Genomic DNA, 22,788 nt, shown 5'->3' with positions numbered 1-22,788 from the left:
CCCTCCCCTACCCACTTAGATGCATTTTTCAAATTTCGCCTTGGGGCGGAGTTATCTTTTCACAGGGGTGGGGTAAGATACACTTTAAAGAGATTTAAAACCTCAAGTATTCTCAGCACATTAACACTCATTAAAGCTTTGTGACAGTCTCCATTTCACATCTGATAATTTAATTTGCAGCTAAATTAACCTTTAGTCACAACAGTCTTTTATCACGACTAAATGGAGTCACATTTGAACAAGTTTAACATTGCTTTTAATAAGGTTTTTGTCCTTTAATCAATTTATTGCCCATGATGCATTAGTGGCAGCMCTCATACGTGAAACAAGAGAATTTAATGACTCAACTTTACCGAGTTTTATATGTGCTGTTTTTATTTAGCCAGACACCAATTTATCACTGTCAGCTGAATTGTGTGGTTGAGTATTTGTAGCCAGACAGACAAAATGTGTAGCAATGCAGCCAGCTTTTGTTTTAAACAGCAGTTCAACGGTTTTAAGTAAGGTTCTGTGCAACCTGATGAATGATCAATATCTTACATGTTGTAGATAGCTGTTTGAATATATGGAGAAAATGTTAAAAATAGTGTCCTAAAACCTATTCAGTCTCTAAATTTTACAGTGGTTCATTCAAATAGTTAATGGTAAATAGGCTGTACTTACAGTATATAGCACCTTCAGGATACTCAAAGTGCTTTACACTACAATTTGCAGCTTGCTGTAGCAGGTCAGGGGCGTTCTGGATCATCTCAAGCAGGAATATCATAACATTTCTGCCAGAATAATATTATGATGTGAAACTTACAGCCAAAACATTTACATGAAAGTCTTTAAAAACTTTGAGAATTTAACAAAAAAGCAAACTATTTTAGATTTGGCCCTGCCCAGGCCAACTAATACTCATCAATTCAGTAAGAATTAAACTTTCTCCAAACTCAGGTTAATCAAAATGCTATCTAAAATGGGTAAGATGTTAACTGTTCATAACCTTTCTACAGAAATTGTATTATTATTATTATTATTATTGTTGTTGTTGTTGTTGTTGTTGTTGTTGTTACTATTATTATTATTACTATTATTTTTATTACTGAACAATTACCATTTCTTGTGGTGCTGTCCTTGGGAAGCAAAGTTTCAAAGCCTGGAGAGCACTCATCAAATAATTGGACTTAGTTTTTTAATATTTTACTGTGGCACTTCAATAAACTTTATTTCTACAGCACAGTTAAAAAAAACACAGGGATAACCAAAATGCTGAACAATATGACAAAAATAAGTTAAGACAATAAAATAAACATATAACACACACCTAGTTCACATCAGGTATGTTTTAAGGTGTCCTAAGAGACAAGATCACAGTGTGTTAAAAGCCAAAGAATAAAAGTGCAGTTGCTAAAAAGCCATAAAAATATCAATCCCTAAAAGAGGCTTTCATGTAAAAACACCTGAAATGAACAACCAGTTGATCGTTTTGATTGTTTTGGTTACTGGCAGAGTGAAGGCAGCACAAAGTGAGTTGGGGACTCAGATCCTGGCAGATTTTGAAGAGGCCTTCCCCTCTCAAGGCTCCAAGGTAAATATTTTGCATAAATTGCTTTTTTTTTTTACTTTTTTTTAAATAATTTTTTTCTAAAAGTAACCCAAACTTTTATTTTCCACACGCTCACACAGAGACCAGGTGGACCCAGCAACGTGCTGCGAGATGCCTGCCTGGTGTCCAATGTACTGGATCCTCGCATCAAACAAGAGATCATCAAAAAGTTCATCAGGCAGCACCTCTCAGAGTATTTGGTTCTTTTCCAGGAAAATCAAGATGTAAGTCAGAAATGATCAAATAACAGCAGTACGTTTTTGTCTTGTGCTTCAATCTAAAAATGACAGGATCGTGATTTTATCTTATTTTCCCTGGTTAAAAATAAATAGATATAGATAGTGCTGGTAAAAGAAACATTGCATTCCTTTTTCCTTTTTTTAAGGTTGCTTGGCTGGATAAGATTGATCGCCGTTACGCTTGGATCAAACGGCAGCTGGTAGACTATGAAGAAAAATATGGGCGCATGTTTCCTGAAGAGTGGTGCATGACGGAGCGCATTGCTGTGGAGTTCTGCCACATCACCAAGTAAAAACACTGAACACCTATCAAGAAACACAAAACCTTTGAATTACATGGTTAATGATCTGAAGTAAACTCCATTGTTTCTGTGTGCCTGAGTTGACTCTGGGAATTGGTACAACTTTCTAGGCTGTTGAAGTAGGTGGCCCACATAGGCATTGACCCAGAGTTGATACTTCTCTTTCTTTTTTCTCGACCGCATGAAAGAACCCAGGCGGCTTTGGGCTCGGTGTGCTGCTGCTGGCTGTAACCGAAGCTCCTTTTACTCCGTCATCACGCCATCAGAAGAACCTCTCATTATACCACCACTGCTGGTTCTCACTGAATCAAACAAAATGGGTGTAATGTAACCACACTGTGCTTTTAGACCAAATGCTGACGTTTTTGAAATCAGAGGCGAGACAAAAAGAACTACAGCTTCTGTGCCATTGCCTGTTTGGTTTTGTTAGTAAGTAAGTAAGTAAAGTTTTAATTATAAAGCACCTTTCACAGAAATATATTCACAAGGTGCTGTACAATCATCAACAATGTAAAAATGGTGGAAAGATAAAATTGAAACAGAATAAAACATAAACAACATAATGAAACATCAAATCAAGAATAAATTCTAAAACTTACGCTACAACCCAGAAACTCAGAAACAGTTTAGCAACAGGGTTGACTAAAACCAACAGTCTGGTTTTAATTTAAAATAAATAAAAAAAAATCTAGGAAAATATATTTTTTGTTTGCAAAAGATATGAAAACAAAACAAAAAGTATTTTAAGGCAGTTTGGAGTGCCTTGTGGTTTTGTCTTAAAAAAAAGCTAAAACAGCAAAACAATATCTAAAAACTAAAACCATCAGAACAGGAGCTGAATGCTAGAACCAGCAGGATATTTTGCTAAAATGTAAAAGTAGCAAAACAGTATCAGTATCTGCTCAGCATCTCAAAAGCACTACATTTTTCAAAGCTTTGAAGAGATCCCAATGCATTTCTATGAGAAAAATAAATTTAACTATTTCAAATAATAAAAAAATTGCAAAAACCAAAAATCACAGCCATAATGTCCTGAATGAGTTGAACATTTTGATTCCTGGATGACTCAAATAGTGCACAGAAGAAACCATAAGCATGAAAACAATTGGGTGAATACTTAAGTGGCATAAGTAAATAATCCTTAAATCCACCACAGTTCAGTTAACCGTATAGTTTGTATTTTAGCTTTAAAATAAATTTTATTAGGGGATAAAAACGTTATGTTAAAGTTTACCTGTAAGAGGTACAGTTCAGTGACGCACACACACACACACACACACACACCACACACACACACACACACAACCCACACGCACACACACACACACAACCCACACGCACACAAGCACACATTTGTATTTCTATCCTTATTAAGACTTCCATACATTCCAAACACTGACACCCTGAGACCAAGCCAATCCCTTTACATAACTAACCCTAAACCTGACCCACCAATGGTGTTCCACTGTATTAGGAAAGGTCTTTGGTTCCCAAGAGGACTACTGGTCATAAAAAGTAACAAAAACAGATACACAAATACACACTTTGTATTTTCATTTTCTTTTTGCTCACTATTTCCTCTCCAGATCATGAGAAAATCTTGTGTCTGTCTCCAGCAGTCACAGTGCGAGTGCACTTTGTAAATCTCAAGTGATGTTAATATTTTACTCTCCTGGCAGGCAAGGCGGGCTAGAATTAATTATTCCTCCTATTATGGACATTTCACACATCCACAAAGAATCACACAACCAATCACTCGTTGTGTATGTATGTAGCACTGTTTCTGGTACACACATCTATCTTGTCAAGACCATTGGTCCTTATGGGGACCGAAGACCGGTAGAACTTCATCTTTGTGTTGGGGGTCAGGTTTAGGCTGTAGAAATGACATGGAAATGAATGAAAGTCAATGAAAGGTCCTACTAAGGATAGAAACACAAACGTGTGTGTGTGTGTGTGTGTGTGTGTGTGTGTGTGTGNCATTTATTCAGACCATATGAGGACTAAGGACAGGCTGACTCTGTCTTCCTGACCTCTAACAACTTCTGTTGTTGTCAAAGAAAGATCTGAGCCCCACTTTAACGTTATTAGATCAACTTTCTGAAGAAATAATCAGCAGCTTCAGCAGGTCGTCACATGGACAAAAACATATGTAAAACTAGAGAAGATATGAAATTGGATACAGTTCAGTGTTGTGTTGCAGCTTTTTGTCTAATTAACAGCTGATACAGTGCATCTGTTTTCTCCTCAGGTTAAGTAGAGGATTATGTTCAGTTAGCTGCACGTACCCTCCTCAGGACTTTAACTCTGACTGTTCAATAAGCTGCAAAAAAAACATTAGATTTTTTGTTCTTTTCATCCACCAGTACAAAACATCTACATGTTGTGTGAGAATTATATGCAGCCTCGTCTAATGTGCTGTCTGAAATTGCGTGAATAACAAATATTACATCTGCACAGCGGTCCGTTCTGTCCCTTTCACTAGCGTGTCAGAATGAAGCCTCTGTTAGCATTTGTTTGTGTGTGTTTCTAAGGGTGGAGCTGGCCAAGGTGATGCGAACACGAGCAAAGGAGATTGAGGTGAAACTGCTTCTCTTTGCCATCCAGAGGACCACAAACTTTGAGGGTTTACTGGCCAAACGCTTCACAGGATGCACCTTGACAGACGTGCCTGGAGTAAGAAATAAAAAGAAAAACGGACACAAAAAAGTATTTAACAATACAGCTCTTTTGACTCTACCTACTTTTAATTCCTCACAATAAAAATATCCAGATTTACACCATTTAGTGTCACTTAGTGTCACCTTTTTTACCCAAAAAATATTGTCCAACAGTTAAAAAAAATTAATTGTTTTTTTTTTCTGTTTAAAAATTAAAAGCTTTTTCTCAGTGACAGCTCACCCTTGCTATACAACAGTTGAGTTTTCCTTTAGTGTGTTTAAAACCTATTGTGTTCARTAAAAAAACATCCTTTTTAGATGTCTTATTTACAGTAAAACTACTGATTTGTGTTTGTTTGTTTTCATTCGCATAYTCTTGTGTGTCACCATTTAAAATCAGGTCATGTTTGCCTGTGGAGGTGGAAACGGTGCCCGTAGAACGGGCAGATAATAAGGATCGTGATTAGTTTTGTTGAGGCCAAGTGGGCCAAACTTGTTCTGGCCTTGTGATAATTTACTTTTAGTCAGCAGTTTGCTTCATGCCTGTGCCGGGATGCCTTTGTATTGGAGTCAGCGATTTGACTGAGTCAGTTTATTACAAAGAGGCTTTTCTCAAAAATAACTTTTTAAACATTGTATGGTACGTGCACTGGAAGATCTAGTGGACAATGAAGCAGAGCAGCAAAGATCCAGACTTAATTTGTGCTGTTTTCTTCCATTTAGCAGCAAAAGAGACCAGAGAGTCCACTAGACCCAACTAACCCATTTTTAGAGGATGAACCAGGAGAGGATACAGGAGCAGAAAAGGATGAAGATCTTGCTAAGGTGAGTTGATGTAAAATACTATGTTCTTTAATATTACATAAATGCTGCCTAAATTATTTTATCTTACTAAAAGCCTGTTTTCCTTCATTCTTTCAGCCAAGAAAGCCTAAAGCTCCTGACAACCCATTCCATGGCATTATCTCCAAGTGTTTCGAACCTCACCTATACGTTTACATAGAATCCCAAGACAAGTGAGCAACACACACACATAGAAGCAGAAGAATTTAAATTTTTGTGCACAAGCTCCAGTTTGGGAGCAGGTTGTATGTAAAGCTGGCACATGAATGCTTTTTCCACGTCCTGCTCGTCAATCAGTCCCTCCATCCCACCCCCCTCCTCTTATTCTGCTTCACCTCCTCCTGTCTTTCCAGCCCTTGTTCCTGTACAAGCTTCGGTCTCCACTGTGGCAGAAATGTTTCCCATTAGCTGCACAACCACAGAGGCTGAAAGAAAGAGGGAGTGAGGTTGAATAAATGCTGTCACAGCAGATCTGCCTATTTTCTTTCCCACCTCTTTTTTTTTCTGGTAGCTTTTCACCGGTCTCTTTGTGATTAATTTATATTTCAGTCAGTCTCTTTTTTTTCTTAATTTGTCTTTCTCATTCTGTTTTTTTGTTTGTTTGTTTGTTTGTTTTTGTTTTTTTACTATCCTTATTCCTGCTATTCTGATGTTGTTGTTTTTTTTTTCTTCCCCCTCGTTTAATTTTTACCACCATGCTTCGGTTCTCTGAGTTGCTCCCCTGCCTCAGTGCTGGCACTGTTTCCTGAAACTGAACACAGTTTAGGGACTGCTGTGTTTGAATGCAGCTCTTTGGAGCATTAGATGCTTTTTGTCTGTCCGAGGGGACAGGATTGACCCGTACAACAGCTACAACCTCATTTCACTTGGGTCCAAAGACAGAGGCCAAATCTGCCTGTCCCCAGTGGGACATAGCCGGAGAGAACAGTGGCCTGCTTGTTTTGTCCTTGGCTTTATTTGCTTGATTCAGTCAAATATGGGCCAAAACAACTGGCTGTTGAATTGTGGACTATAGGACTGAAGCAAATATTATCTTCTACTAATCCATTTGGCTCTCTGGCTTTATGGTGCTTATGTATTTCCTGTGGTTGGAGACTAATCATATGTCTTTAATTTTTTTTTACAATCCATCACTCTTTATTTTAATGAGACCCTAATTCGGCATCTCGTGTGTGTGTGTGTGTGTGTGTGTGTGTGNGTGTGTGTGTGTGTGTGTGTGTGTGTGCGTGCGTGCGTGCATGTGTGTGTTAACCCTGTTTGGGTTTGGCTGTATGTTTCTTGGATCTCTGCAGAAACCTGGGTGAACTGATTGACCGGTTTGTAGCTGATTTTCGAGCACAAGGCCCACCCAAGGCAGGCACAGAGGAAGGTGGCGCAGTGCTGCCCAGCTGTGCTGACCTCTTTGTTTATTACAAGAAGTGTATGGTGCAATGCTCCCAACTGAGCACAGGCGAACCCATGATCGCCCTCACAACCGTCTTCCAGAAGTTCCTCAGAGAGTATGCATGGAAGATCCTCTCTGGCAACCTGCCAAAGTAAGACGTGTTCCATTTTGAGTTTTATACAATTAGCTACTGTTTAGTAATGGCGCTTGTACTTTATTTTATTAACAAACATTTACTCGTAAAAGCATCTGAGGAGGTTGCTCTAAAAATATACAACAATTCAAACTTCACTTTTGCAGCAAACATTTTGTACACTGTTTGAGAAATCACTTGAGTAGAAACTCTGTCCCATGCTTATATATTGTGTAACGTGTTTGTCAGAAAAATGCAGCTTAAAAAAACATGTATTCACTCTGGGAGCAATCACCTGTAACTGATGTTTTTATTGTAAGGGCATTGTACACATCCCTAACATCTGTACCAAACTATCATGGTACAAGTACATTACTGTTATCCCTATACTGTCTACTGTTTACTGCAATTATAATACTAAAAACCAACTACTTATACTCCACAAAATCCGATTTCCAAAATCTAAACCATTCCTTTAATTAAATATGTGGATTGCTTATTTGTTAAATGAAGCTAACCTAATTTTTATTGCCAGAAGAAGGAAAATAGAACCATAAGTGCATGAGTGTGATGTTGAGTGGCTAATATCAAGTAGTATGAAGTTTAAAAAGAAGAAATAATAAACTAAAACTAATTTAGTTTTGAACACATAATATTTCTTGGCAGTAACTTGTTACCCTCATATGAGAGTTTTGAGGGTTCATGCTTTGTGTAAATAAGCTGACATGACTGACATATTGGTCAAATAAGATCACATGCAAACTCAGCAGCTGTAGACAGACAAGTAAACCCAGTTGATTCTGTTTGGGAAAAATAAATTAAAGTGCGTATTTCAAGAAAAATTAAAACAAATGTTTCAACTTCACTGAAAATGGTGTTTAAAAWCATTTGTATTTATATTCATCCATGGGAATCGTTACGTTTTTCTCAACTTTAACAAAAAAGCATTTGTTTGGAATCAACTTTTCACAGCCAAGCCTGCCACACCCAGATTTCTTCATTGTTTTGGTGTGGTGTCGGGCTGTTTGGGAGTTAAATCTTAAACCTGCTTACTGTTTGCGGGATCAGAATGGCGTGCTTTGGGCTTTCTGGAGCTGGTTATATTGTGGCAAAGCCTAATATGCTACCAGCAAAAACATCTCTGGCTCACTGGCCACATCAGAAATCCTCACTAGCTGTAGTGGATGCTCTCTTTCACACACATAGACACACACACACACATACACACAGGCGTGTTCAGATATTCATTCATCCTAATTACACTCTTGCCTTTCCCACTACTTTTTGCTATTTTCTGAGCTGAATCCAAACTCTATCAGATGCACTCAGACACACATTAGATGTGCCGAACGCTTGCAGACACTTGCAGACACCCGACCATTGTGGCGTGCTGTGAATTAGTCTCGTGAGGTTTTGAAAGGGGCCCTCAAAAGGAGCATGAACTATGTTGTGGTTTTACCCACGTCTCTGTTATGACGTTTATTAATATTATGTCGCCAGTGGGGCCCCATTGGCTTCCATTTTTGCATCTGTTTGTAGTTATGCCTATTGTGTCTTAGTTACTAAAAAAATTACATCTTTTATCTGTAGTTTCAAAAACCTGTCTTGCACAAAAACAATTTCCTTTGAGTTTGATAAAGAAGATCCATGGCTCAAGAAAAGCAGACAAACTTTTAAGGTTTCTTAACCATTTGTGCCTGTAATTTTTAAAGTAACTTAAAGACATAGATGACTAGTCAAAATATAAACATTGTGAGAAAGCAATAGCTAAACTGCAAAAAAACATGTCTAAAAAAACTCAACTAAATATTTTATTCAAATGCTTTTAACAATGTTTGACAGAGGATTGAGGAAGATGTGAATTTATTACAACTAATAAAGTCATTGCAGTTTTATATAATATTTCAATCACATCTTTTCTTAATGTCATGGTGTCATAATTTGGAGGTCATGTTGTCTGTTCAATAACTACAGAAGAGAGATGACTTTTTATCACCTTGTACATGCCACATTCAAATAACAGTTTTAACTTTTAATTTTATTTCCCTTTTTTATTAATAAAATACTCATACTATTTTTGTCTCATTTTGTGCATTTGTTGGAACTCTGTCCAGGTCCAACAGTAACAGCGGGGGTCTCACCATCACCAGCCTGCTGAAGGAAAAAGAGGGCTGTGAGGCGGCGAAGTTCACCGTAGATGAGCTCTGCCTGATCTGTAGCATCCTCAGTACTGCAGAATACTGCCTGGCCACCACACAGCAGGCACGAACAAAAATCTTTTAAAACAACTTGAATTAGTATTTGTTAGGACCATTTATGTACGCAGTGCAGCTTGCAAAAGGTTTGTCATGGTGGCGGCGGACATGTTTGACTTGTGTTTAAGGAACTCCCACTGACAGTTATGACTACAGCTAAAACTAAAAGGTTATGTTTATTGCTGTACTTATACAGCAGTTTTAAGTCGGTATTGTAAAACACAAAATGAACAAGGTTTTTTTTTTCAAATGCAATCTTAGAGACAAARCAATTTATGTGTTTATGTGCGCACTCAAGTTCTTGTATATATACATTCCAGTTGGAGGAGAAGCTAAAGGAAAAAGTCGATAAAACATTGGTGGAGAGAATAAATTTGACTGGGGAGATGGATACATTCAGCACGTAAGTGACAGCTGCAGTCGAACACTTTTCCCCTGCTATTAAATTGAGCCTAACCTTCTTTGTTGTGACACATTTTAATGCTYTCCCCTTTTTGCATTTTCCACAGCGTGATCTCCAACAGCATCCAGCTGCTGGTTCAGGATCTCGATGCCGCCTGCGATCCCGCTCTAACTGCWATGAGCAAGGTTGAAAACAAACATTCAGCTCATTTAATAGCATTAAATCAAACACATCTGCGATTTATTAACAAATAAACACGTTTTTTTTTTTGTAACTATAATCTCAGAAGATGTTACAACACTGCATTTCTGGTGGTTTTGTGAGTCTGTCTCTCCCACCAAGAAAGACATTAAAAAAGACTTCTTTGTTTTACTTTGTAATTAGTTTAAAAGAGATTGTCGCATACCATAARCCATGAAGTTAGAAATATTTTGAACAATATCTGATGCTTGAGGCTTCCATGACTTTTTACCTTTTTCTCGTTAGATGCCATGGCAGAGTGTGGAGCATGTTGGTGACCAGAGTCCCTATGTGACTTCAATTATTATGCACATCAAACAAAATGTGCCAATCATCAGGGACAACCTTGCCTCCACACGCAAATACTTCACCCAATTCTGCATCAAGTTTACAAAGTACATTCCAAAAACAGGCATTCGTATATTCAACCACATTTAAAGGCTTTTAACACTAATATATGTCTTTTTTTCAGTTCCTTCATTCCCAAATTTATCAACCACTTATTTAGATGTAAACCTATCAGTATGGTGGGAGCTGAACAGGTAGGCCCAGTTTGCTCTAATATGACTTACATTTTATGTGTATTAGTAAAGRCTTTATATTTCTGTTTCTCTCCTCAACCACCAGCTCCTCCTTGATACCCACTCCCTGAAGACCGTCCTACTGGATCTGCCCTCCATCGGCTCCCAGGTGCTCCGGAAGGCACCTGCCAGCTACACCAAGATAGTGGTGAAAGGCATGACACGTGCAGAAATGATACTTAAGGTGAGGCGCTTAAAGTGGTAGCTCAGATCTTTTATAGTGGGATTATGTCGAAATTTAAACTATAAATATCTTACCTGTTGCAGATAACTGTTTAAGCAACCTCAGAAGCAGAAATTAGGTCTGACTAGAGCTACTCAAAATGGGGCCAAGACCAAAGTGGATTTCTGCATTTTAAAACAATTCTAATCTCAAAAAAATCTARAACGGTTCATGCAAAAACATTTTAGAAAACTTCACATCATTGTCAATTTTGAATTACACACTTATTTACTAGGATTATTTGAAAGTGCAACTAGCAGCCGCAACTTGCCATCACACATCTACAGAAGTCTAAGACAGTAATATCATAAAGTTCCACAGGACAAAATGTACAGTGAATCCCAGATTTTCACACATTTTGTTCTTGGAGTAATTGTGAATCGYGAAAAAAAACAACTTTGGATGCTGCTCAGAAAAGGGCAAGGCCTGCAGACAAGAGCCAACTGTTAACAGCTACACAGTACTGTGAGAAGGTGAAAATACTGCACTCCAGGCAGAGCGTGGGCACAGGGCATGTGTCACAAACTGAACTGTATAATTTTTTTAAAGGAACTGTATTTACATTAATTATATTACAAAATTAGTAAGTTATATTGTTCTTAATAATTTAGCTTAAAAACCCATATAAAAGTATGAGAGAAAAAAATGACGTTCTTCACAGTACTGTATTTCTGGTTTCTGCGATATCACAAAGATTACTACAAACTAGTAGTTAGGTTCCATTAAAAAAAATCTGCAAAAGACTGAGTCCGCAAACTGTGAAACACAACTTTGCAGGGGTTCACTGTAATGCAAATTGGACAGCTGGGTAAAGGTTTGTAAACTAACATTCACATAAACTGCTCTGAAATTTTTGAGATTGGAGTTGTTTTAAGATGGCAGTAATCCACACTGCTTGAACTAGATGATGGTTTGTCAGTCTTGTTAATAGTTAATTTACAATAGGTTAGATAATGATAATTCATATGCTTTCCACAGAACCCTACTTTAAAAAATGTCTGAACTATCCCTTTAAGCAAGTGAGAAATTGATTTTATTTCCAGCCAAACTCTTTTTCAAGTGCTTTTCTTTGCAATTTTAWAGTTCAAATTACTACAAGTATGAAAAAAGTCTAAATTTCTTAGAAACGTAGAGCCACTATGGTTAAATCTAAACTSTTTAGCTTTACACACAAACTCAGGAGGCACTTGAATCTGTTTGACTGAAGGATTCTTACAAGAACTTAAGTTTAACTAAATACAAGATTGTTTAAGTCAAACAGTATCAGTGATACACTGTTTTTACTGGACACTTCACATTTAATGACATTTAACTTGAGTGGTTAAATCTACGTTGACCAGTTTTTTTTTGTTTTTTTTTTTTACAACCAAAGCTTCAACTGATGACCTTTAAAGGCTCGGAACTTCAAATAACCCCGCCTTTTTTTCTCTCTGTCTCTGTGACCTGAGCAGGTTTTCTTTATCTTTTGTTTGCCATTTAACAGATTTGATCTTGAAGCTCTGAAATACCCAGTTCAACACAAGTTTTAACAAACAACCAAGAACAGCCTGCATGTGAAAACTTTTTCCATTGACTTAGGTACTGTCATAAGAAGCAACAAAAGACTCAAAACAAACATTCCTCCTGTGAGTGTTTGTGGTCAGACTGGCGAGCCAGCTTTAAATGTTTGTCCTGAATGAGTCAGTTAAGAAGATTATCCACTCAGGAGTTTATTTTGGGCAAAATGGCCCTTTAATTGTGTCTTTAACCCCACTCACAATATCACTTTATGAGCATGTTTCCACAAAATAGTCCATCTCACATGATGTGAGGAGAATATAGGAACGGAGCACTACTGGTTTAATGAATGAGCAACAGGCACATTACCCTTAAGCCCAGCATGTGGTTGAGCCTGTGAAAAAAGGGGCTGGAGTGAGTCTTTGTGTGAGTGTGTACGACTATGAATCTATGCACAACAACACATGCAGTGTTGTGAAGTGAAGGCTGTTTACAGGAGAGAACGAGAGTAAAGTCAAAATTACCTTATGTGRCTCTGGAGGACAGTGGTATGTAGATTAACCACACCCTGATTAACTGTCTCAGGAGGAAAGAGAAATGCATGCCTGCCTGTCCCTTGGTTTTTACAAGACTCCCTGGAGGTCTTCCTTCCTTCCTCCTGTTGGACCGTTAATGTTTACAGCTCTAATTGTGCCATCCAAACCCTGCTTTTCCACTGAAATCAGTGGATCAGTGGAAAACTGCTAAAAACTTCTGATGTATGCTTATTATATGTCTTGTGTGCACTTCTAAATCTGGTCCTAGATTTAGGCCCTCAAAGACACAAACATTATTTATGTTTACTTGCGCAAAAGTCTTTGATCGGATTGAAATGTATTTGGAATAGTCAAATGTATCGTTGACATGGGTGCAAAATTAATTAATCCAATCATGACGATCATTTACACGCACCAGGCTTTTATTAAGAATAGAATTACTGACATCCAGAGTTGTAAAATTTCCCTAAAAAACACAAGAAAAAGTTCTGCTTCCATAATGAACATAAACAAATGCTCTGTGTCTTCTGAGCCCCAGAATGGACCYGAGCCAGGTTTTAATAGTGATGGAACTGCACTCCCTGATCGAGCTACAAGCAAAGCAACGTGTGCTTTTATTTTGCGAAGCAATGTATGCCGTTTGTCTTCTTTTTTTTACCAGATGATAGAGCAGGAGGAAATAAACATCCTTGAAAGTTTTGTACTGCCAGCAACTATAACGCTGCTGCCACTCCCTCCACAAAAGACCAGAAACCAGTGGATGAAAGTCAAAGGTCATGCTGAAGTGGATCAGAATATTCTGATTGGGGCTTTTCATGATACATTTCTATTCTCATGGGTCATTTATTCCAAATACTTATGTCTGTGTAAACATTGGGCCTCATGCAAGAACATGTTCATATTCTTATCCTAAATTTCTCTAACTTTTGCTCAAACAAAGGGTTCGTACGAACATGTCACATCAGATTCAACAGTGTRWAWGAGGAGCGTAAATTCCACCTGTTTGTATCCAGCTGCTCGTGCACGCGAGAGGRGATTAGCATAATTACCACCCCAAAACACCATATAAGGCTCTGTTTCCTACCTCAGATATCAGGAAGTGTCCATTCATGAAAAATGACAGTGAAAACTAAAAAGAAAAACTTTACGAGTTCAGAGATTGAAGTCCGTCTGTCAGAGATCCAGAAAAGAAAATCTGTCATTTTTAGCAGGTCAGCTGTGGAATAAAAAGAGCTGCTAAAAGTATAAACAACTGTGTTAAATCATTTTCATTTATTCAGAAGACACACCGTCGCGCACCGTACGCCCCCCACCACCACCCCCGCACGCAGTCTCAAGTGGTCTCAGTCGCGGTTCTGAAATAAGCATTTTAAAATGTTTTCAAAATAAGTCTGGCACTTTGGAGAAAATCCAGGACTCACTGGAGGGATTATGTATCCCCTCTGGCCTGGGAATGTCTCGAAGTCCCCCAGGACGAGCTGGAAGGTGTCGCTGGGAAGAGGGAAGTCTGGGTCTCTCTGCTGCTGCCCCCGTGACCCAGATCCCGGATAGGCCGGCCGGACGGACAATTTATATTGTTAGTCTAAATTATTACATTTAAAATTATAACTCTAATTCAAGCAGAATAGTCTATTGTCAACATATTTATGGAGTGTAATTTATTTTCAACTCAAAATATCTTCAAACTAACAAAATATAAAGTAATGAGGGAGGAAAACCCGTCTGGATAACAGCAGACTGACTGCTCGTAAAATATACAACAGGTCTGGACCACTCGTGAATTTTGTTCGTATCTGAAAAAAATCTTAGAATACGAAAACATTGGTGAATGTCACAAATTCTCCTAAATCACTCGTACGCACAATTTAAGAGCAAATCTGTGTGTTCGAACGGTTCTTGCATGAGGCCCATTGTTACTGTCTCAAGCACTGACAATCTAAAGCCAATATCTGGGCTGCAACTGTTGAAGAATAACTTAAACTTATAAGAATAAAAAGTGTTAAAAATACAACTCTAGCCTTCTGGAATAAAAAAATTTGTATAAAAAGTTTGAAATAAAATTTGCAGCACAAATGTTTGACTTGTCTGAAAGTGACAGATTCGATCCAGGTCTTTAAGTGGAGACATATCCGATGTTTCTCAAACAATGATTCACGCTGGTCTGGTGGATGTGGTGTTTACATTACAAAGTGAACAGCCACGCAAAAAAATTAAATAAATAAAAATCTAATCAAAGCAAACAATTGGAATTGAGCATTAGGCTCTGCAGGGTGAACTTATAAGACTCAGGAGGAAATTGAGAACGTTTGCAAACTTTGGAAATTTCCTCACTAACGCCATTAACTAACAAGTTACAAACAGTAAGACACTAACGTTTCAAGCTACTGTATTTCCCCTTTTCATATTTGATTTTTGATTATTTTTTAGCATTCTGCAAGTTTTCACTCATAAATAATAAAAATAAATATTGTCATATATATATATGACTACTAGTGTGCCCCTTCAACTTGAACAAATCTATCTGTCTTTGGAACAACTCAAACACAAATATAATTACTTTCTGTGCTAAGTATAGTTTTAGTTTAGAACATTAGGTAACTACTAGTTGGAAATAAATACATCTTCTATTAAAATTTTCTGTCAGAGTATCTCTACTCAGTTACATACGAATATATTTGGGCTCCTTGTTTTGGGAGCCAGCCCTCCGTTCTGTTGGAAGTACACAAGACTCTTTGTGTCTGTTCGAGATGGCCTCTCCTGGTCTGCACAATGCCTGTGAGACGTGGCTGTTTTCCACACTCTGTCAGCCCAGCCCACCATAGCTCCAGCTTTCCCTCGGTCCTCTGAAGTTTTTCTTCTGGGGAATATTTCAAAGGCAGCCCCCATCCCCACCCTTGTTCCGCCTAAATCTTTCTGCCTTTCCTCACTTCTCATTTACCAGTTTAATGCTGTTTTCACTCTTAACCTACTCTACCCCTGTCATTCCCTTGCTTTTTTTTTCTTCCTTTTTTTTACAGCCCCCACGGGCTTTTCCCTTGGCCTGGCTCCAGGACAGTTGCTAAGTAAATCACTCTGTAAGCAAGGCTTGTAAGGAAGCAAAAGAATTCCAACGAATCTCGAGCCAATCATTCCTGTACTTCCTACGCTGGCTAGCCTGTGGTGATTCCTCCACTCGTCTTATGCATTTCACTCTGAGCACAAAAACTAAAAACAACAAAAAAAGTAAAGCGAAAAGAGCAATTAAATAATTTATTTTTCTTACCGAGCAGCATTGTCCCATCTTTGTTTTCCTAAATTTCTAGTAATGGAAGAAAAATCAGCCAAGAGTTTTCAGTCTTGGAAAAAGCCGGTGCCTCATTAGACTTAATTCATGCTGATTGTTTTCTTTTTTAATTCAAACTCATTTTGCCACCCTAAAAATAATTAGCAGGGAAACTAATTCTTGCCTACTTGAGCATGATATAATTGCCATATGAAAGGAGGAAAGCTCCAGGGTCACATTTTTAAACAGAATCAGAACTTTGACTGCTTTTTTTTTTCTCCTGCTTGGTTCTGTCAGCTGTAGTCGCCCCCCTGTCCCTGATCTGAGCYATGGCTGGCCCATGTGGGATTGTTTAAAGATCTCTTGGGGCAGACCCATAATGGTTCATAAGGAAATGGTGATTTTTTTTTTTTTTCAGGGTTTGGGGTTGAAACCACATTAAACTCTAAACTTTTCTGCAGGTGGTGATGGCCCCACACGAACCACCAGTAGTGTTTGTGGATAACTACATCAAACTCCTGGCTGACGGCAATCCAGAGACTTTCCAGAAGATTCTGGATATGAAGGTCAGTATGTTTTGTTTTCTTTTACTGTGGAGAAGGTAGATCATAAATACAATCCCACCTAAAACTAATAGTTGTGTAATTTTCTACCTTAATTTTTGTTTGAAAACAATAAAAGGATGTGTAGTTGCCTCTTGGCAGTTAAAATGTTACCTTTGGTCAAAGCGAGGTTAGGCATTTCCTTCTGATTTCCATCTTTATGCTAAGCTAACCGGCTGACAACTTCTAACTTTGATTCTTCTTTTCAAATTAAAGGTGAACTGTTGTATCGAAATTTAGATCTTTTGTTCTTTCTGCTTCCTTTCATGTCATTTATGACTTGTTTTTTTTTTATTGCACATAGATTTTCTTTTGTTTTTAAATGGATGGATAAATAAAATAAATAGATGCTGAGCTCCAACGAACATTCTTTATTATTGTTTTCTGCGTTGTGTGTGTTGATGGGCAGGGTCTGAAACGCAGTGAACAAAGCAGCATGTTGGACCTCTTCAGGCAGAGATTGCCCACCCCACCCTCAGGTGCCGACGGCGGACCCTCTCTGTCCTTCAGCACCCCCACCCCCGAGCAGGAGTCCTCTCGGATCCGAAAACTAGAAAAACTCATCAAGAAGAGACTGTGATTGGATCCAGATTTCCAGCAGCTGCTGTTGTTGCCTTCAGGTTGGCTCGATTTTATTTATTTCAAAGACTCCGTTACGCTTCAGTCAGTTACACTGGAGGACTACTGAGAGGGRAAAGTTRACTGAATTGTCTCACTGATAGYAAAATAAAGCCRAGGTTGGACYATGAAGAAACTTCCTCAACAGTTTAGTTCATATTGTACATATGTAACTGAAATGTCCCATTGTACGTTTTGTGACACTAAAGTCTGAGCTCTCAGAAGTCTTGTTAATTAAATTCTGTTCACTCTCTCCTATTTAATCCTTGATGATTAATTCATTCAAAGTTACTGTTTCTGAATAAAATATACAGAATATGGTGTCTCTTTGCCCTAATGTCACATTATTTGAAGTGGGGTTCAGAGGAAAGGTTGTGAACAATTAACATCTTACCTGTTATATATGGCTCTTTCAACTGACTCAGTTATGGGAAATGACATTCTGACTAGAACAACAGCTAGTCTGTGTGGAGCAAAAGTAAACCACCAACTTAAAACAACTTGAAGGGGATTTTATGCTAAATCAGATTTTTGGAGCTTTGTATCATGTTATAAATACATTCCCTCATTAAAAAAAAACATATCCAGACTGTTGCTTTGACTCATTCATACATGTTTAAGAAATCTTTGAATGTCCTGTGGTAGCCATGTGGAGCTGCCGAAATGCTTGCTGGTACAAAGCACCGCCTATTTGTACAAAGCTCCTCCCTGGAGCTCAGTCTGCAGCCGAGCTCCCACCATACAGAGCACCCCTCCCCTGAAGCATTGTGAAGACATGCTGAAGTGGGAATGTCGGAAACGGTGGAAGGTTCTTAAAGAGACAGAGGCCAGTTTCAAGGCGTTTAGATAGGCTATGATGCAAAGTCGATTTTATTTTTGATAGTGTATTTTCACAACAAGTGAAGGTAACATACTTTTATAGTGAAAACACTTTCTTCTGACTACGTGTGTACTCTTACATCTTCTTACTTAATCACACTTGAGTAAATATTTTAAATATTATGTGTCTAAGAGGCAAAATTCAAACTTCTGTAAGTTTGACAGAATATGTTCACAGGAGTTTCAGCTTTGCCAGGTGCTCTCTAAGTCAATCAGTAATATTAAATATTGCAGCCTCTTAGGAGATCATATTGGTCTGTTCACCAGCTGGCCTCATTTATTCTCATTTCAGTGCCTCTCATTTTCCAAGCCCTTGTGAATCCAATAAAAGCCTTTATTAGTGAACAACATCTGTGCCATCAGGTGCCAAGTGTTATCAATTTGTTGTCTGAGTTGTACACTCCGAGGGCAGCACCTTCACAGGCATTTCCACACATTTTCCTCCCTCTGTGCTCAGTCTAAAAGGAGTGCGTGTTGGTTTCCTTGTTGAACACAATGGCAGGAAAAAAGATACCAGGAGGAGTTCAATTTGGAGAACTTTCTGGAAAAGTTCCAATTGTTTTTGGCCTTGCTTCGAGTTGCCAATTATCTCCCAACCAATCAGGAGCCGGTGAAGTGCTTGGAAAGGCGTTTCCTTTCCTGTGTTTGTGGCTGTGAAAGGTCGTCTTTGAGGGGGAGGAGGTTTGAAGAGGAGCGGCGGGTTGCTGCAGGAGCTCATTGTACGGSTGTTGGTTCTGTTTCAAACCTGGAAGTCCTGGTGAGCAGGACGGCAGTGTGTAACCGTGTTCGGGGACCTGCAATACATACCTCCATCCAGGTTGATATTTCCCACAGCTTGCTGTAACACGAGGAACTTCACAACAACAGGAACGGTACGCTCTGCTTTCAAAACCTGCTGGACTTTTGCAATTTTTTTTTTTTTGTTGTTGTTGTTGTTTTTAACAAGAGATGGTCGGCAGTTTGAACTTGCCAAATGTTTGCGAAGGAGACCCTTTGGGTATGAGCTGCAGCAGCAGGGCTGAGAGAGGACTGGACAGCCCGGACTCTGGCTTACCTCCGAGTCCGAGCCCCAGCGCCTGGCTGCAGCCTGCGAGCGTGGAGAAACCCGGCGGTGTGAGCCCGGTGCCCGAGGACGAAGGAAGGGGTTCCCAGGTGAGCTGCACCGGGTTTTACTGCTTTCAAACTTGTTTAACAACTCACTAAGCTGTTAAAGTGCATGCGCAGCTGATTTTAAATTAATGCAATGTGCAAACGTTTGCTTTATTTTCAAAATAACTTTTTAAGAAATGGTGTTGAGTTCTTCAGACCTTCTGAAAGTCTAATGTGTTTTCTTTGGACTGCTTTGGCTGCTTTTTCACTCGTTTTATTACAGCATATCGTGCAGTATGTGTAATTATTCAATCAATCAATCAATTAATCAGATCGATGTAAGTGGACAAGTTGAGAACAAGTGTCAAACCTTAAAAAAAAAAAAAAAAAAAAACAAATGCATCAAGAACCAGAAATGAGACTTCTGAAAAACCCTCCTTCAGTTGATCACTGACAGATTTTGACATGCTGTTTGTAGATAAATGCCTTTAAAAAAAAACACCAAGAAATTGTTTATTAAATTTTCTTTTAGGATGAAAGTAACACTGGCTCATCCCATTTTAGCCTTTTGTTTTTGGTTTTGTTTTTCTCTTTAATCAGGACAATCMTGTTGTTGCATGGGTTCATTTGTCAGCTGGCAACATATACTCCACAAACCACTGACTTTTAAATGAAACTCTTAAACTAATCACTGACTCTGACAGCTTACTTTTGTAGCTTTGTTCAAGATGGTAGTCACAACCAATGACTATTTATATAGCACATAAAAACAATAAAAAAATGACAAGTTCTTCACAGTTCAGCCAATCAGCCTTATCTAACAATGTCTACAATGCTTTTAGGGTTGCAGATACTGAGCTCAAATCTTTTGAGGTTGTAGCAGGAGGTGTAACGCTGTATATTGATTAAATGACTAATTTTTTTGGCTGATTTTTAAATTGCATCAAGGCAAAACCTATAATCAACAAATACATGATGTAGATTTATCTTTTCTATCTAAATTGCTAGGCACATAATCTCATATTGATCAGACTTAGTTGAACCAATTGTATCATGACAAACTTTTTTTATTCCAAATATTATCATCCAAACAAATCAATTTTATTGTAYGATAAAGTGATGATTTACACCCCTAATAGTATCTGAAAGTCATCCCTAAAGCATGTGGAGTGCTGATTAAGTCTTTGGCCTGTAAGGCAGCAGGTGGTAACGCAGTCCTTCAAGTAATACTAGTTGTTGCCTTTGAATCATTTGTAGTTAAGTGGCTTAAAATGTTGTAAATGTTCAGGTACCGGGCTTAAAATGAGTCAAAATGCAAAGTTTGTAGAAAACATTTGAGATCCTCAAAGTCTAAACTATTCGTCAAGACCACTTTTAAAAAGAGTACAAGAAACTCTGGCTCCTTGGATGATGAATCTAAACAAATTAGTAGCTTGTGCTTTTTGCACAGTACTTACATTGTTTATGTACTTCAGATTTCAGTTGTACCAGCTGCGAGTTTACCACAGCTACAGCCGCTGTCCTTTGGAGAAGGCATTGCTCTCAATCCRCTCCCATCTAAGGAACTCAGGTGAGTTGGAGATGATTACAACAAAGTATCAAATAAGGTTTGGATAGAATGTAGCTGCAAGTCACGAGTGCGCTCCCTACACAGATACACGTCGTTCGTGCTCTACGACTCCAACCGTCACTTCATCCAGAATGTGGATCTGCAGCCGCTGGGCCGTGGCCTCGAGCACTGCAGGCAGACGATCGTGGCTTTGCCCCACAGCACCTGGCGCCGCTACAAGACTCAACTGGACCTGGAGCCACGCCTCCGCCCCCACAGCTTCGGGAGCACGGCCATCACCTACCCCAAGAAAACCAGCGAGGTTTACGTGACGGAGCTGAGCTACGACTCCCACCGGCTGTGCAGGCGCTTCCTGTCGAGCGTGGAGCTGGAGGTCAGCAGCAGGAGGCCGCTTCAGTGAGAGGGGAGGAAAGGAGCATGATGGTTAGGGTCATTTCCACAATCACTGCACTGATGCCCCTCTTAGGTTTGCACTGAAGCCATTTCTGGCCTGCCTTTTTTTCCTACCTTTTTTATTTCTGTCCAGATGCATCAGCAAAAGTTGTAGACTCTGTAATGTTGTTCTACTCCCCCTTCTGTTTGTTTAGGGACCACTTGAGTGCTGGTCTCTGAACTGAAGCGCCTCAGAAACCAGCTGTCTACATCTTCAGCCTCATTAAAATACATCAGAGATATCTCCTTTCCTCACGTCCTCCCCTGTTGTTGCCATCCTGATCTTAAGCAGTGGACTGGAGAACAACCTTARGGATTTTAAAAAATAATTATATAAGCTTGATATGGAGGTTTGATTCTGCCACTGACCTGCTGTCTAGTTTTAAGTTCTGTATCTTCTGTAAGCGTTCATCTTGAACTATAGATGGGAAAACTCCATGCTGATGAATACTGTATAGGGGCTGGATACAAATTCTGTATTTGTCCCACTGAATGAAACAACTTCATTGGTTCTTTCCTGAATGTTTATTTTATTTTATTTTTTTTGTTAAAGGACATTTTTTAAATCTGCAGAGAAATGCGAACGAAGATGAAAAATGTCCATCTTTAAATCTGATAGTCAAGCGGATCAAGCTGTTCGGAATTTACTTTAAATAGTTTTTTTTTTTTCTTTTGAAGATAATTTTCAGACACAACTTTTTTTTTTCTGTCTTTAAGTCTGTTTGGAAAGACTAAATGTATCCACACTGTGCAAAGGAAATGTTGAAAGTATTTTTGAGWGTTTAATAACCGGATATTGTGTACAGCTTTAACTGTCAACGCTCTTTAGTCACCTTTTTCTCAAGCCTATTTTACACCTCATTTGTATGTTATGATAGACATTTTATTTCCACCGTGTAAGCTCAGATTAAGCAGGTAATATAGATTTGTTTCTAATTTGCAGTTTTACTGATGTGGCTCATTCACTGGCTTACAGTATTCCACTGCTGCAGATTTTTGAGTGAAATTGTATTTATATTGTGTTTTATTTTTTTTTTATTTTTTATTTTTTTTTAGTTTTATAAAGGTGTGAGAGTTCACAAGCTGACCATCAGTGGTGGTAAAGAGAATTTCGGAAATGCTGTATATGCTTTATTGATTTGTATTTCTTAATCACCTGTTTGAAGCCTTTTTTAAATAAAGTGGTCACTTTTTCAATATCTTTTTTTTTTTTTGGATTTCATTTTTAAGATAGCATTTCTTCATTAGAATGTAAATACAGATGTAAAACTGAAGAATAAAGCTCTTGACAAATGTTGGAGTCCACATCTTCTAACTCTGATAAAAGCCTAAGGTTATAGAAGCCGCCTTACTGCTCTGTGGTTGAAATTCAACTAGTCATGCATAACCATTTTACATAAAAACCAACTGATTAAAATGTGACTAGACTTTTGTGAATTATATATATAT

At 38.4% G+C, this 22,788-nt stretch overlaps 2 protein-coding genes across 6 annotated transcripts in view; both read left to right on the top strand.

Moving 5' to 3' along the window:
• Window positions 1–17,958, top strand: part of vps53 (VPS53 subunit of GARP complex) — a gene marked incomplete at its 5' end in the record, with an annotated part of 27,910 nt that extends 9,952 nt beyond the window's left edge. The window contains 15 exon segments of the mRNA XM_014005337.1: window positions 1,495–1,573; window positions 1,672–1,815; window positions 1,977–2,119; window positions 4,667–4,808; window positions 5,516–5,617; window positions 5,714–5,808; window positions 6,928–7,170; window positions 9,267–9,414; window positions 9,728–9,810; window positions 9,917–9,995; window positions 10,297–10,445; window positions 10,523–10,592; window positions 10,678–10,815; window positions 16,611–16,715; window positions 17,161–17,958. Of these exon segments, the coding sequence (XP_013860791.1) occupies window positions 1,495–1,573; window positions 1,672–1,815; window positions 1,977–2,119; window positions 4,667–4,808; window positions 5,516–5,617; window positions 5,714–5,808; window positions 6,928–7,170; window positions 9,267–9,414; window positions 9,728–9,810; window positions 9,917–9,995; window positions 10,297–10,445; window positions 10,523–10,592; window positions 10,678–10,815; window positions 16,611–16,715; window positions 17,161–17,331 (1,891 nt within the window). The 3' untranslated portion in view covers window positions 17,332–17,958.
• Window positions 17,959–18,903: 945 nt separating this feature from the next.
• On the top strand, window positions 18,904–22,633 carry rflnb (refilin B). Of its 5 annotated transcripts, none has more exons than XM_014005336.1 (5): window positions 18,906–19,120; window positions 19,234–19,400; window positions 20,813–20,907; window positions 20,992–21,280; window positions 21,495–22,633. In XM_014005336.1, the coding sequence occupies exons 2-5, from the start codon at window positions 19,248–19,250 to the stop codon at window positions 21,522–21,524; spliced, it is 567 nt and encodes a 188-aa protein (XP_013860790.1). In that variant the 5' UTR covers window positions 18,906–19,120; window positions 19,234–19,247; the 3' UTR covers window positions 21,525–22,633. The 5 variants fall into 5 exon arrangements, 4 of the variants coding, with proteins under 4 accessions (XP_013860786.1, XP_013860787.1, XP_013860790.1 ...); XM_014005334.1 differs by having other exon boundaries at window positions 18,907–19,120; window positions 19,208–19,400; XM_014005332.1 differs by having other exon boundaries at window positions 18,904–19,400.
• The last annotated feature ends 155 nt before the right edge of the window (window positions 22,634–22,788 follow it).

This window comes from Austrofundulus limnaeus, unplaced genomic scaffold (assembly GCF_001266775.1).
Source record: "Austrofundulus limnaeus strain Quisiro unplaced genomic scaffold, Austrofundulus_limnaeus-1.0 Scaffold29, whole genome shotgun sequence".
NCBI classification, from domain to species: domain Eukaryota; kingdom Metazoa; phylum Chordata; class Actinopteri; order Cyprinodontiformes; family Rivulidae; genus Austrofundulus; species Austrofundulus limnaeus.
This window is presented reverse-complemented; position numbering and strand designations above follow the sequence as displayed.